At 36.5% G+C, this 16,105-nt stretch overlaps 1 protein-coding gene across 2 annotated transcripts in view; it reads right to left on the reverse strand.

The window, feature by feature from the left end:
• nbas (NBAS subunit of NRZ tethering complex) overlaps nt 1-16,105 on the reverse strand; it is a 258,738-nt gene that overhangs the window by 190,266 nt on the left and 52,367 nt on the right. For both annotated transcript variants that reach the window (XM_067417672.1, XM_067417671.1), the window contains exons 24-27: nt 13,827-14,012; nt 12,752-12,925; nt 5,796-5,929; nt 162-224 (exon numbers count right to left, since the gene is read on the reverse strand). In XM_067417672.1, the coding sequence (XP_067273773.1) occupies nt 162-224; nt 5,796-5,929; nt 12,752-12,925; nt 13,827-14,012 (557 nt within the window). The remainder of the gene's footprint in view (nt 1-161; nt 225-5,795; nt 5,930-12,751; nt 12,926-13,826; nt 14,013-16,105) is intronic.

Consider the following 16,105-nt stretch of genomic DNA (forward strand, 5'->3'; position numbering starts at 1 on the left):
AAGAGAGACTGTGGTATAGCACTTAACTCTACGTTAAAGCACCAAGGCGTTAATAAGGTGACCTAACAGTATGAGTTTCTGTAAAGATGCTTTGAAACAATGTGCACTGTGAAAAGCTCTAGACCAATACATTTGACTTGACTCATTCAGTTGCTTCTTACCTCAAGTGTTTCTCAAGAGTGTCCACCTGGTCATGCAAGGCTTTTGTAGTGTCTGTCTCTGGTCTGAGAAAGAAAGAGAAGCAAACAAGATCAAAGATCAGCTGTCTAAACACACACAGACTTTATTAAAACAAAAGTCACTATCACATAACTGGAAGGTTTCGAATCTTGAATATGTCACCAGGTCAGTGCCTCAGTATATCAGTCATGCTGGTTATTTGTTATTTATCATTCGGCTCATTGGTTATAGATGCCTCTATGAATACACAATACTTTTTTTTATTATTTTTTTTATCCCAAGACAAGGTCAACACACAACAACAAGGTTTTGGTTAGCATAGCTGGTAGATGTTGTACCACCATCTGGACCCAAAAAGCATCTTTCTCCACTAACAGCTATTCAAAAGTAGCAGTGAATTGTGACTAGGCATGTGCAGATATCAATTTTTCATGTTGCGATTAATTACTGAAGCTTTTATCACAATATACGATATTATCACGATATTTAAATAAATTGCAAAAAAAACTGTTGTCATAGCATAACAGCTTTAAGAACTATTTTTGTAATAACAAAAATAACTGAATGTTTAAATACAATAATACAATGCACCAACAATATAAACAGCTCTGCAAAAAATTCCGAGAAATCAATGTTAAGTGGTCTCTTAATTTTTTTCCAGATCTGGAAAAGTAAAATAGGCTATAAAGAACAACAGGTAACAAATTACAATAAGGTCTCATTATTTAATGCATTAACTAAGACTGAGCAATAGCTACATTTGCTACAGAAAGTATAATGTTTTTGTTAATGTTAGTTAAGAAATACTGATCATTCTTAGTTTTATCTTAGGTCCATTAAAAAAGTTATTTAGATTTTGATTTTAATGTTATCAAACAGTAACTAAGAAATTAACATTACTTAGAATAATTCATTCTTTATAAGTATTTTTCATTGTCAGTTTGGTAATAATGAATTAACAGGTTAACTATTAAAGTTGTATGTCTTCAAGTTTTACTGAACAATAACAAATAATAACAAAAATTCTAATCATTAGGGCATGTTGTAATCCAGATTAAAACATAAAAAAATTTAAATTTGAAAATAAATAGCCTATTAAGTCTTTAAGTATGAAGTATTTGGTGCTGTGATGAACAACATTGAGATTACAAAAAAACGAATGGCTATTTTAAAAACTTCTCTAGCGCTTGCTTTGGTTTGCAGGTGAAGCAGACAGATTAAACTTTCGCCGTATCCGGTCAGCAAAAACTCAGAACACATCTTCCCTTCTTAAGAATGACTTCAGTGCCGTTCTTTGTTCTTTTCTCAGAGAAAAGCTTAACTCAAAGTCTTCCAGAGCCGTGGTCAAAACTGATTCAAAAGACCGCCGCCGTTCGCCAGTTTCTGTGTTTACTAGAAGCACGCAAGCGCAACCCTGCCGTCATTATGTTAAGCCCCGCCCACCGACTCTATACACGATGTGATTGGCCTGACCAGAGTTTGTTTTTTACAGCTCAGACGTGTATTGAGAGTTGCTAGACGATAGTCACGGCAGATTAGATTTGCTGCCGCTAGGGTGCGTCTAGATTTCTAGGCTAAAAAAAACTGCATTCATCCATCATAAAAAGTAATCCATTCAACTCCAAGGGGTTAAAAAGTCCTTCTGAAGCAAAGTGATGGGTTTTTGTAAGAAATATATCCATATTTAAAACTTTATAAACTAAATTAACTAGCTTCTGGCACCCAAAACTAGGGTAGTGCTGGGCAACAAACTTTGAAATCTGTCATTTCCCTATAAGAATTCTCATTTCAGGACTTCTAATTCATGAGCGATGTTTTGTTTTGCTCTAACCTCTCTTTGCACTTCCACGTTCGTCAATACGTCATACATCAGGTCAGGGGTTACTCTTTCACCGTAAATCGGTGCATATGGGCGTTTGTCGGAAAGTCTTTATTAACCCCCTGGCTCTGTATGGATTACTTTTGTGATGGATGGACAGACTTTTTGGGCTTCAAAATCTTAACCCCAATTCACTGCAATTATAAAGCTTGGAAGAGCCAGGTGATTTTTTTATATAACTCTGATTGTATCCGTCTGAAAGAAGAAAGTTATATACACCTAGGATGGCTTAAGAGTAAGTAAATCATGGGCTAATTTTCATTTTTGGGTGAACATATTTAGCGTGAGCATATTTTGTTAAATGATCGCAGATATTTTAGCAGCCATGCAGCTGACATTTTTTAGGTTTGTGTTTACAAGTTTTGCTGTGCCCCTTATCTGAACCCGAGCAGAAATCATGAGCAATTCTGCTTGACGGTCCGGTTGCCATGGAGATGACATCTGAAGCTCAAAAAACTTGTTGCTGACAAAACTGATTGCACAATTTCTCCATTTCCCTAGGCACTTTCCAAGCTTCACTAAAAAGATTTTTGTATTTTAGTTTAATTCTCACTAATCCAATTCCTCTCCCCATACCATATATGAAAGCATTCACAAAAATACCCTCTTTTCTCCAGAAAGCCCTAAAGCATTGATCCCTGGACGACAACGGGAGTGTAAAAACACATTAGGGTCTTTGCAAAGGTACAGTGAGACTTTCCAACAGCGAAAGTGAGAATGAGAAAAAGGCAGATGGCATTTGTAGTATGTATCAAAATTGTTTTAAGAATAACAATACCGAACCCATAGGATATAACTGATGCCAAATTCACATTCTTTTTAGTGTAAATGTGTTAAATGTGCCCCACGAGAGAATTGAGTGCGAGAAACACACACAACCCTTTGCACATACACTAACACTTCATCTGCATTCCAAAGACTGCGGACATTTATATTTAATATCAATGTACGTGTTCGAGTTAGAGGCTAGGTGTCTAAAGACAGCAGGAATATAATAAGGAACGCTGAGAGGTTTTGAAGGTTCACACTTTGAAGGCAGAAAGACACATGCTGTGCTAATAATGAGCTAATCAGGGGCTTACTGACAACTGTGCACACACGTGCTAATTGTGTGTGCGTGTTTGACAAGGTTTGCGTGACAGCACTGCCAGAACAAGTTTTGAAGTTGAGGGGTCTGCGAGTTGTTGATTTCAATGGCCAGCTTCGGACCCAATTTATATGAAGTGTCTTTACTTTAATTAATCGTTTGCACTTGATACAATGCACTTATTACGTACACACATTATTTATATTTTTACCTGCATGCAATTACATCTATAATTACACTAGATACTTTTCACTGTCAGGTCAATAGCCTCGGATCTCAAGCCACAAGGCCAAAATCAAGCAGTTTTTTTTATAAATGAATTAGAATTAAAAAAATTAATTAGAAATTATGACTTTTTTAATGTTTTTGAAAGAAGATACTTATCTGCGTTTTATTTAATCATAAGTACAGTCTAAACAGTGATTATAAATTTAGAAGATTTTCTAATTTTAATACATCTTAAAACATAATTTATTCCTGATATGGCCAAGCTATTTTTTTTAGCCGCAATTATTTTCATGCTGATTTGATGCGCAAAAAAATATTTCTTATTAGAGCCTTTTCCAGCCATGCAATATTCTACCAATAATCACCACATGACCATTTCACAGTTTGTATCACACCGCTTGCAGCATTTCTCTCACAGCGAAGGTCATGGCGGACGAGCAAACACCATCATCTTACAAATACTACTGTTGTTGTGTCCGAGAATGTAGTTAAGATATTTTAGGTGAGAGTTATTTAGGCCTCAAATATGCAACTTGTATATAAAAATAGCACATATTTGACAATTTGTTTAGACTCTTTCGGAGATTGTCAGTGGCCATTTAGCACTCATGTACGTACTGAGAACTGCTTAATCTCGGCCATCCTTTTGGGAATTTGACTCTGGCCCTTATGCAGATAGTGTTTAACTCTTTAACACTTTTCACTGTTAGAGGGTGCTATTACGCATCTTCTGAATGAGTACTGAATCACCTGATCAAAACACACACGGAGTAAAACAAGCGATCATATGTAATAATATGCATATGAAAAACAACGTGATCATCATCATTAAACATCATATGAATCTAAACTGCCTAATGTTAGTGAATGAAATGTGGGCCGAGGATGAACTACAGGTCTGTGCAAGCATTAGGAGTGTTGATTGACTTGATCTACTCCATCTGTGTTGGATCCTCGTTCTGAATCTGATCTGGAAACAGTCTTTCACAAAAACGGGATTTTACATTTACATTTACATTTACATTTATGCATTTAGCAGACGCTTTTATCCAAAGCGACTTACAACTCAGGAGAACAGGAAGCGATCCGTCAAGAAGAGGCAACGAAACACAAAAAGTGCCCTAAATACTAAGATTTGTACACTGCTTTGTACACTGGGATTTTCTCCGCTTTTTGTTCAAAATGTAGCTTTTTTTATGAAACTTACCCATATTCAAGTTGATTAAAAAAAGCAATGCAAAAAGCTTGAATAAAACTTTTTTGTTTTGTTTAAAAGAAGAGGGTCAGCTCAGATATTCATAAAACTAAATATTCTATGCGCTATTAAATTTTGGTGAAAATGTTCAAAAACCCTGGCGGTGGCTGGCAACTTTTTTTTTTAAAACACTGGTGGAGAAAGAGGTAAACATGTGGTATAAATAATTTATAATTCATATCAAATGGGCAATCTTTGGTCTTATTTTTCTATTACTCATTTCAGAGCAAATCGATTTGGCCATGGGCCAAGTTAAAGGTGCACTATGTGTAGGATTTTTGAAGTAAAATATCCAAAAACCACCAGGTCAGTGTTATATATTTTGTTCAGTTGAGTTCTTACAATATCCCAAATGTTTCCAACTATTTGCAAATTGTGAGAAAATTGCTATTTTAAACAAGGAGTCGCTGTTTATTTGAATATTCTTTTTCAATAAATAATATTTTATATACAGGAGTCCGTTAGTGATTGTGATTTTCGACTTCAGTAAAAGTTAGCTACTTTAGTACACGATTTGACTGTCTTCTTTAGGGAGTAGCAACGACTTTTATATTGAAAGGGACTGAAACAAGGTTGTAAACAATAAAACACAACTTACAAATGCTTTGACTAGCGCTGTCATGGAAAAATCCCTTTAACCGGGCAAAGACCAAGATACAGGTTTCCTAAGCAGACATTCAAACTGATTTTGTGATTATGATGTGATTATGTATGATTTGAAGAATATCAGCTAGATGCTAATTTCTCTCTCACACACACAATACTCTACACTACATAATACAATAAGCTTCAATGAAGCGGCTCAGCAATCCTTCTTTACTAAATCTAAAGTGACAAATTAGTAATGAAGGCTTGAGTTTAACTGTCAAACTGAGATTTGAATCCGTGGCGGAAGGAAGTAGTTCTGCACAAAAGAGAGGTTAAGGCACTCCGTTGTTGTTTCTTATTTATTTACACACATGCCATCAAACTGTTGTATAAAGGCAATATCACACTCACAGCCGTGCGATATGGCTGTATAGGATGATATTGCACAGCTACGAGTGTGATCCTACTTTTATATATTTCTGACCCCAAACTTTAGACATGAAGTGTATATTACTATAACAATTTGAGTAAAAAGTTGAGTAATTTTTTTCCCCAGTTGTGTTATGGGGTTTGCTCACCCATATCCTCTCTGTGGTAGACATTCCAGTATATCGTAACAGAGTGCAAGCTGGTCATCTCTTTCACAGCTGTAGATACACTCCAGTGCCACGGACATAAGCTGATCTGAATCTCCAATGATTTTGGGGTGGCACTGCAGGTAAATACACATAATCATTGTTAAATGTGAATTACTGACAAACCTAGTAATAACCTACATAGACAGCAATTCTGAGCATCATTGGCATATTTTAAAGTCTTTATAGGGCTCAAAAATGCTGTATAGGAAGGATGAGACAACAAACAACTTGTAAGCCTATATACCAGAACATAACTGTATAAATGACCTTCAAAGGTGTTATTATAGAGCCATCTCATCCGACCTCCTCTCACACAACACTAACTCACGCACAGATGCACACACAAGCACACTAAAAATCATGTTAGTGGGGATTAGATTGGATTTCATTTCACACAACATTGAATGTGCAAGGCTGATTCATAGACACACAAAGACAAAGAGAAACACAAACACACATGTACAATCTCATACACATGATTTCTCTCTAACCGCTTTTATTAATTTCCTGTGTGGGAAATTGATGCCTCAGATGTGTAAACAGCCCATACATTTCTATCATGGCGGTATGAGACAGCGTGTACGTGTGTGTCTGAAGGTCTTTTGTTGCTTTGGACTGAATTAGAATGGCTCTTCCTCTAACCATTTCAGTGTCCCTCTTATATGAGTGTATCTGTGTGTGTGACTTCTAAATTACATTTATTCATTTAGCAGCCACTTTTATCCAAAGAGTTTAATAAATGAGGAAAAGCACAAGCAATTTATCATGGAGGAAGCAGTGCCACATTACCGAATTTCAATAGTAAATCAGATGAGTACACAATGGTGTGACAACGTGTGTATTTGTTTTTCTGAATTTGTGCAATGCATATTTCAGATACTGTCTTCATAACTCATAAATGTCATAGTTTCCAGAATGTCTATAAGACTATTAGGGATACGAAGTAGTATTAATAATAGTTTTTATTTAAAGGCAGCCTAAGTCAACAGAACATCCTCAGAAGAATGTGTGTACAAGTTTGTATGTTAGTTTGCTTGCTTAATTTGTGAGCTAAATCCAACAAAAAATTCAAAGTCCAGGGATGTCCACAATGTGGTCACAGTATAATAAATAATAGAAAAGATAAATAATAAAATGTATAATGGTACAAAAACTGGTACTTCGGTTTTTTTTTTAAGTCACGGTAAGGCAGGAATGTATGGCATATATGTAAAGTGTTCAGGAAGCATACTGTAAGGTTTTGTGAGAAAGAAACCGTATTATTCAGTCAAAATACTGAGCTTGGCCGTTACTCTGTGCACTTTCCTGTGAGTGCGTGCAAGCCGTCAACTATCCCTTTAACAACAGAGCCTAAACTATTTGCATTAACTTTTAAATCGAATTATAAAATGTGTGTTTTTACTCCAATTTGTTGTTGAAATTAGGGATGCACGATATTGGATTTTTGCCGATATCCGATATGCCGATATTTTTCAGCTCATTTTGGCCGATGCCGATACCGATGCCGATATATGTTTATTTTTTCCCTTTGTTTGGAAACAACACCATTTTGAGCAAAAACTATTTTTTTCATTCTGGTTTCAGATTTCTGAGGTATCCTTACTAAAAGGATTCTTGTTGAAGATAAATAAATGTTAATAAAGTTATTTTTATGATAAGAGTATATTAAAAGCTCTGAAAATAACAATAATAAAGTCAGTAATTTTTCACCCCAGATGCAGCTATAACCTAAATATTGTATTTTTGGATTTAACATTTGTGCACATGAAGTGGGGGTGGCATGACATCCATTGATGCTGTCTTTTAATTCTACAATTATTGTAGAGCTCCTTGGATTATTTTTCATCATCCATTTCGTAAAATTTTATTACAGATTAATACACATTGATATAAAAGTATTTAATTTACAAGTGTCATGCTTGTGATTTATGACATCATTACTGATTTGTTTATTCAGAACAAGAAGTAACTTCAATTTATTTGTGTATTCTACTTTTCATTGTATTAGTGTAACAACAGCGCACCCACTACATGTATAAATATATAGCGGTCTAACGGGAGGGCACTAGGACCTGGAGGAGCTTCTGCTGCTGTGGAGGCTGCCGCACGCGCTAGAGAGTGGGACTGGGGAGACGCGATTGGGCTTGTTTTGGGCTAGTTTTGTTGTGAAAACGTGGCAAATCTGCTGCTGACGGTCACGTCCTTCTGTACGTGCATTCAGAAATTCAAGGCAGCATTTAAAACAGTCAATATAAATCACTGTACATGCAATGTATTTTCTTGTTTTCACTTGAAGAATGACTGCAGTGCTGACATGGTCTCATCTGTAGCACTCCTTGCACACGTGAGTTATTGCAGGCACATCAACACGTTATCATATCGGCAAGGCATATCGGCATAATGTTTTCATATCGACCGATGCCGATTTGTATATTTTAAGCGTTTATCGGCCGATTCCGATGTCGTGCCGATAATATCGTGCATCCCTAGTTGAAATATAATTTGACAAATTTGCATGACAATGTCATTTAATAATCAAGACATCACTAACAGGTTAAGTAAAATATAATGAATATGTTAATAGAGTAGTACATATAGACATTGTTTACAAGCTGTTTTCTTGATGTCTTAAAAACCGTTAAAACACTGCTTGAGAGATTACACATTTCAGTAAGTTACAGTTCTGTATCTTTCAACAAACCTTCAGATGTTCATTTATGTCTATTCTGTATCTAGTATTAAGAGTAGGGCTGGACGATATGGCCAAAATTTATATCACGATATATTTCTTAATTTTGGTCGATACGATATAATTTCGATATCGATATGAACTATATAAAAGCTTTAGAAAAACTACCAAGAACTGCCACAAAGGATGTCTGTACCTACAAACTTCTGAAAAATGAATTTGCCAAGTCTATGAAACCTCCTCCTATAAAACTATATAATATTTTAGAAATAAAAACGGTACAAATAAATTAATGTTCACCTTTTATTTGTATTTAGCCTTTATACGAACAAGAAATGTGAAATCACCTTCAAATAAACATAAGACTCTCACTTCGCAGACGCAGTTTATTGAGCATTTTCTTTTAAGTTTTAAATTTCAGTGAAGAACGATTCATAGCGCTATATTCTCCTTTTATGCAAAACTATAGACCTTTATCTACTGATGCACACAAAATAAATAAAAGAAGACTCAATTCAGTGGCCTATTTGTGCACTGTTTGAGATGAGTGCACGCTTCTTTTTGCAAGGCTTTAACACATACATGGGCAATATACGGCCCGGGGGCCGGATCCGGCCCGCATAGTGCTTCAATCCGGCCCCCGCGATGTGCTCTGTGCTGGCAATTTGGTTGAAAGTTGAATTTTTGTACTCAGGATTACAAATTAAACGTTTAAGCTGTTGATCGCTATCGCATATATGGGATTTTTACTTCTGTGCCCCTGAGAGTACGGTCCCGCATGGTATTTAGAATGTTCAGTGATGTCGCATGCCGGATTCAAACTGTGCTTTTGCTCGTTGGTTGGCACTGAGCCAGAGACGGACAAGCTCAGCCTCAGCGCTGTCATATATCACAACTATGCAGTTTTTTTTCACACTCATAATGTTTATTTTAGGTTTCAGACAGTTTTCAATACACATAAGCACGAGTAAAACAATACATTTGGAGTAAAATACACACTGATGGCTGTGGAAGCAGCAATAAGAATCTATTCAAATATATTTTTTCCGAAAGTAATATTATATCAAATAAACATAGTGGAATTTTACTCTATTCTTGTCACAGTTTATTGGCCACTTTCTTGCATGTATTTCAGGAGAAACTGATGACCCGGATTCTCTGGGAATAAAAGCGATGCATCTGCAAAACAGTGTTATTGTCAGTGCGGTGTCACGTGACAAATATGACACATTGCCATGGAAACATTAAGGAGGAACAATCTAAACTAGGAATTGCCTTGAAAAAACTCACTCGGGAGTCAGTTAGAATAATAAAATTAAGCGTGAAAGTAATGCATAATAAAGGACGCTGGCTTATCTTTTTATTAAGATAGTTATCAGTGTGTATTGATCATTGATGGTATAAGTTAAGCCCCCTTAACAATTTCACGTGGGGATGATGATACAGCTAAATCAAATTTAAATTTTGTGAGACGCATAGAACCATTCCATGTTGTTCTTTAAACCTTAAGCAAGCATACGTGTGATGAAGTTGACCTGCAGTTAAATTGTGTTCCATTTCATAAAAGTTTTAAACAACATTTGTAAAAAAAAAAAAGAAAAGAAATTACAATAAAGGAATAATAACAAGTGAAATAAGCTGAATATGTTTTTTTCATTTAGTGATGAAGGTATCCCCAATTAAATTTGATAATTCCAAGCCAGATTGCCTGTATGTCTGTATGTTAATGTGATCTGCATACATACATTTGCAGTTTTGTTAATAGTTTTCGATCTTGAATAGCAACACTGGTTTGAATGAGAGTTGAAAAATATGCAGGGGGTAGTGTAGTAAATCCAGTTATTGTAACCTTAAAGTAGTCTATGTCAGACAGACCTAGCAAAAAATATTTATCAGGCCTTGAATTAGGCTGGCAAAAGTCAAAGTAACTGTAGCCTTATACATATCTGCATTTAATAATTTTGTACGATTTAATCATGTAGCTATGTCTAACTGCAATTGTCCTGTGTGGCCCTCCGTTTACTTTGCCAAAGTAACTGTGGCCCTCAGACTAAAACTGTTGCCCACCCCTGCTTTAACAGGAGCAAATGATACATTATCGTGAAGCCATGTCTGACCGTCTTTCACAAGCTTTGAAAGGTAATTTAAACAAGAATGAACGCGTTGGTGTTAATACATGTCATTGTGTGCAAATGTGGAAAGTAGGCTATTAAAACAAATGTGCCACTTGCCTCTTACATAAATAGTCTACATGGATTATTTTTAACGTTTGGCATCGTATTGTTAGACATTAGATTGATGCATCTGTCGATGTATTGTTACACCCCTAGTCGGCACCTCTCCGGCACATTTTGCAGCACACACTGAAACCTGAAGTTTAATATCAGCCCCATTCGCACGGGATTCGTATTATCTGGGGACCTCTGGTGATTTGTAATAATTGCAGAGAATGTCTGTGATCTTAATCCCGTGCGAATCAGCCATGTCTGTTATTTGTAAAGTAAAAATTCCCCCGCAAATTAGCCTACCTACCATATTTCGCCGAACACCGAGGTCCTGTGATAACATTAGTCCCGTGCGAATCGACATCTCTGTGATTTGGCCAGGATTAGGCGGATTGTAAATACTTTTTGCAAGTTTTTTTTCTTCCTGTGAGCATTTCTATCTTTATCTTTCACGAAGAATAAAGTCTGCATTCATAATGCGCACCGTTCAGTCATTCCCGTGCAGCCGCGCCCACACGGATTATACTTTCACTTTAGAATGAGTATCAGTTTGAGAGTAATCTGATTGAATGGTGTGTTTAACATTAACATCAACACTGTTCTTAATGAAAAACATAACAGAACAGTATAGTACAATGACAATCTTGTTTAAATTGGCGCTTTTACATTTAGTTTTGAAACTGAATCTTCCGCCGTATATTGTCAGCTTCTCCTCGTTATAAATGAAATCTGATTCCTGCCGACTGAACGAAATTATATTTATTTATTAGGCGGCTACTGTAAAATAATCAAAACGATATCGATGCCTGTTTATGATTTCATACAGCTATCTATAACGAAGACTTGACATCATATCCGGGAGAAGTCAGTAAATTCGAGTAAAATCACAGGCTTTGCTTATCCCATGCGAATGCGCCACGCAAAACTCAGATGTGGAGGAGTCATTTCTAAATCACAGAGGTCCCTAGATAATACTAATCCCGTGCGAATAGTGCTTTAGATAGACGAACCATGCACTTCCACGCCACTAAAGAAAGTTAGTCTTTCTTCTCTTATCAACTATTTATTTCTCCTTACTTGTGGAAGCTCGTTCAGTCACATTTGTGTTGCGGTCAGGGAAACTCTTTTTGTAGGCTAGCTAAAACGTGCCGCGTTGGATCTATCAGCCTACTACTGCTGAGCACTGGCTGCGTGTCCGTGGTGTACGTCATCACGCAAGAAGCCAATCGTGTTCTGCTCTTTCTGATGGCATGCGCCCTGAACGTCAGTCATATCGAAATATCGGAAATGTGTTTAAAAATCATATCACCGTTATTGAAAAAAATTATATCGCGATATATATTGATATTGAATTATTGTCCAGCCCTAATTAAGAGGAAGAGATGATCGTGTTTACTCGCATTCCGCACTGCCACTTGAACTGAGGTGCCTATGCAGTGATCTGTCACGCCATATTAAGAGCGTCAAAACTGTATTTTTGTGTTTGAATTGCATGATAAAATGAACAGAAACTCAATCTGAAAGTTGAGTTTCTTCAAAAGTAACAAAACCCAGAGCTTTGTGCGATTATTGGTGGATTTTTAAAATGCAAGTACAATTTAAAAACATGTATGCACACAATAAGTGCATTGTATTAAATTATTCATTAAAATGTTAGTACATAGTAGTTAAGGCCACCTAATATAAAGTGGGTCCAAATATATTGAACCGTTCGTTATGGCATTCACGGTTCAATACACGCTTTTTTTGGTTTTGAATTTAATTAATTATTTCTATTTCTCTTCGTTTGAAATATTCATCTAATTTTTTTTATTTTTTTTTATTTTTTTTTGAAAGAAAAGTTATGAAGGTACTGATTAGGATATTGATTAAGGTTAATCATCGTTTTATATAATTAACTTAATGTTTTTCTTTTTTTTTTATTAAAAAAACATGTACCATTTGTCCTTGTTTGGATAGTCAAGTACGTGTGTTTGGCTTACATCTGGCTTTGAGTGCTGGAAGAGTTTGAGTGGGAGTGCAAGATTCTCTTTGGCGAGGGTGACCAGGTACTCTCTGAGCAGACTGGAGGCAGAGCCCACCCGCTGTCCCTCACAGCGGTGCAGAAACGGGACCATCCACTGGAATGAATTCCTAACGTATCGATCCTCGCTAGACTAAAACAGAAAGAAATCAAGATGTACAATGACAGCGTTTTCTGTTCACTCACAATAGTAGAAATGCATTAAAGTAGTTTTAAAGGAACAGTTTATGTCGTTCCAAACCTGCATGACTTCCTTCCATTAAACACAAAAAAAGTAATTCACAAGAATGTACTGGTTTTACCAATTACAATAAAAAAAAGATGTCATTTTGCATGAACAAATCATTCAAATCATTTTTTAAAGCGGCTTTTATCTCCTTTTATGTTCCACAGAAGAAAGAAAGTCAAAGGGTTCTGGAACAACATGAGGGTGAGTAAAAGATGATAGAATGCCTATTTCTGACTGAACTGAGTGTTCCCTCAGAAAACATTAAAAGTATCACAAGTAAACAGATGCTAAGATGGCGATTCACCCACTCGCAGTGTTTCCTCTTAAACGAGTAATGAGTATTAAATCATTTTTAATGAAAGCATTAAATCCAAACAAGCCCGCTGGATGTGCTTACTGCAGTCGTAATGAGACCACCTTGTAAAAACAAATCTGCACAGACTCTCACAGATCTATTGCTTGTGCTACTTAATGTAAAGAGCTGACTGAATATACAGTGTGTATGACTGCTCAAGAGAAACAGAGGTAATTTGTATTTGAGTTGTTGTGAATACTGGTTAACCTAGGATATATATTTTTTTTTTACATTTTGTGAATTAGGACCTGCAAAATAAAAAAAACATATGCAGAATTATGAACATAAAACAACGTTTAAATCAATATAAGGTGTTTCAATTGTGCCTACTGACACTATATTCTACACATGTACTTCATATAGACTGCAGTGATGCATGTTAACATAATAATACGAGTGATGAAGTAGACTATAGACAGCCAACAAAGACAACACAGCCTCACAACATACATTTTTCATGAGGAGGCGGAGCTTGTCAATGTCCCTGAGCTGCTGCAGCTCCTTTAGTGTGAGACTTAGGTCACATGACGTCTCATACACCAGTGTCTCCATGGTAACCAGGTCGTCGCACAGCACCTCCAGCCCAGGAATGTTCTGCTCTTTTCCCAGACGAACCAGAGACAGGGAACAATCAACCTGTGTGGGCCAATCAAAAAGCATAAGCAATCTATTAGACACATAACAAACCAGCCATTGAGGAACAGGAAGACAGAAGCGCTGCCCAACACACACATTCAAATGACAACTCAACAATGATGATAGAGAGAGAGCGCACTAGCATAATCATTCTACTTCTGGAATCAATATTGTAAAAATTACACAGTTAACTTCCTTTTTGTAAATAGAGACATGTGGGACAATTTACTAGGAATAAATTAAGCATTAAAAAGAAAAAGAAAAAAAAAGAAATGTCACCATAATTAATTAATTAATTAATTATTAATTAAATGATAAAAGGGAGTACAGTTACTGTACACAACTGTTGCATGTTTACTGCAGTCTTTGAAATCATACAGAACGCTGTTAAAGGGTTAGTTCACCCAAAAATGAACATTTTGTCATTAATTACTTACCCTAATGTCATTCGACACCCATAATACCTCCGTTCATCTTCGGAACACAAATGAAGATATTTTTGTTGGCCTTCATTGACACCAATGTCATTTCCTCTCTCAAGATCCATAAAAGGCACTAAATACGTTGTTACAAAGCCCATCTCACTACAGTGGTTCTACAATCATTTTATGAAGCGACGAGAATATTTTTTGTGCACAATTAAAAAAAAAAAAAAAATTATATAACGAATTATGTAGTGATGGGCTGATTTCAAAACAAAGTTTCTAATGTTATGAATCAGCATATTGATTCATGATTCGGATCGCCAATGTCAAATGATTTCAGCAGTTTGGCAGTTTGACACGCGATCCGAATCATGAATCAATATGCCAATTTTTTTAAATCAGCCCATCACTATATAAGTCGTTATTTAGTTTTTTGGCAAACAAAAACGATTCTCATCATTTCATAAAATGATTATACAGACTCTGTAGTGAGATGGTCTTGTAACGACGTCTTGAGTGCCTTTTATGGGTCTTGAGAGAGGAAATGACATTGGTGTCAGTGAAGGCCTGTCTGAGCCATAAGATTTCAATAAAAATATCTTCATTTGTGTTCCCAAGATGAACGGAAGTCTTACGGGTGTCGAATGACATTAGGGTAAGTAATTAATGGGAGAATTTTCATTTTTAGGTGAACTAACCCTTTAAAAACACACAAAATACAGAAAACTGTTAAAAGAGTGTGTACAATTGTATGGCACAAATCTAAATATATTAAAACTGCCAGATCAAATCCAGCAGAGATGCAAAAAAAACAAAAAAGCTAAAAGTAAAAATCCCCAAACAGATGTAAAAAGTAGAATCAGTCGATGAAATCCCACCCGCCTCAGCAGCCCATCAATAGAGTTCACATCATAAGCTGACGATTGGTATCCCTCTACTGGTTGACAGGCAGAGCATGGAGCCAATCAATAGTGGATGCCTGCATAGAGGAAATGATTGCTGCTGTTTTCCCACCTGGTAGGAACCAAAACCCTTGACATTGGAGTTAACAAGAGCCAAATGCCTCCGGAGCAATGCTGCTTTCACAACAGCACTCATTACAAGCTGTGCTGTTTAACGCAGAGCAAAACTAGTGCGTGCATTTGCCTTACAAACGAATGACTGCAAACAGCACACGTTTGCTTTACCGCACCTGGCTTTGGTTAATCATAAGTATTGACCTCCACACGCACGAACATTTCTTCATCGTTCTTGGCCGTTCTTCTCTTCTCTCTAAGGACAGGCAGACAGCCCTCAGATGGACGGATCTCACACCCTTTTATTACACTAGATTACACTTTCAATCTGCTCCCAGGCACATCCCGTCTTCCTTCCCTCACTTCACATGTCAAGCTCTTTCAGAGCAGCCCTCTCTCCTTGCTTTAACCTCTGTCCAGACAGAGTGATGTATCTCCCGCTCTGCAGCACTTCTTGAAACAGGCTGTGCCTACAGTTGAGTGATAGTTGTCATAATGTTCATACAGTGGGGACAAAAAGTTTGAGACTAGAGATACACCTAAGTTCTTGTCCGAGAAAGAAAATTCTGGAAAAACAAACCCCAAACTTTGGGTACAACTTGGATACGGACTTCTTGCTAATTTTTTTTGATAAACCATCACCATAATCCCT

Source organism: Pseudorasbora parva, chromosome 15 (assembly GCF_024679245.1).
Source record: "Pseudorasbora parva isolate DD20220531a chromosome 15, ASM2467924v1, whole genome shotgun sequence".
NCBI classification, from domain to species: domain Eukaryota; kingdom Metazoa; phylum Chordata; class Actinopteri; order Cypriniformes; family Gobionidae; genus Pseudorasbora; species Pseudorasbora parva.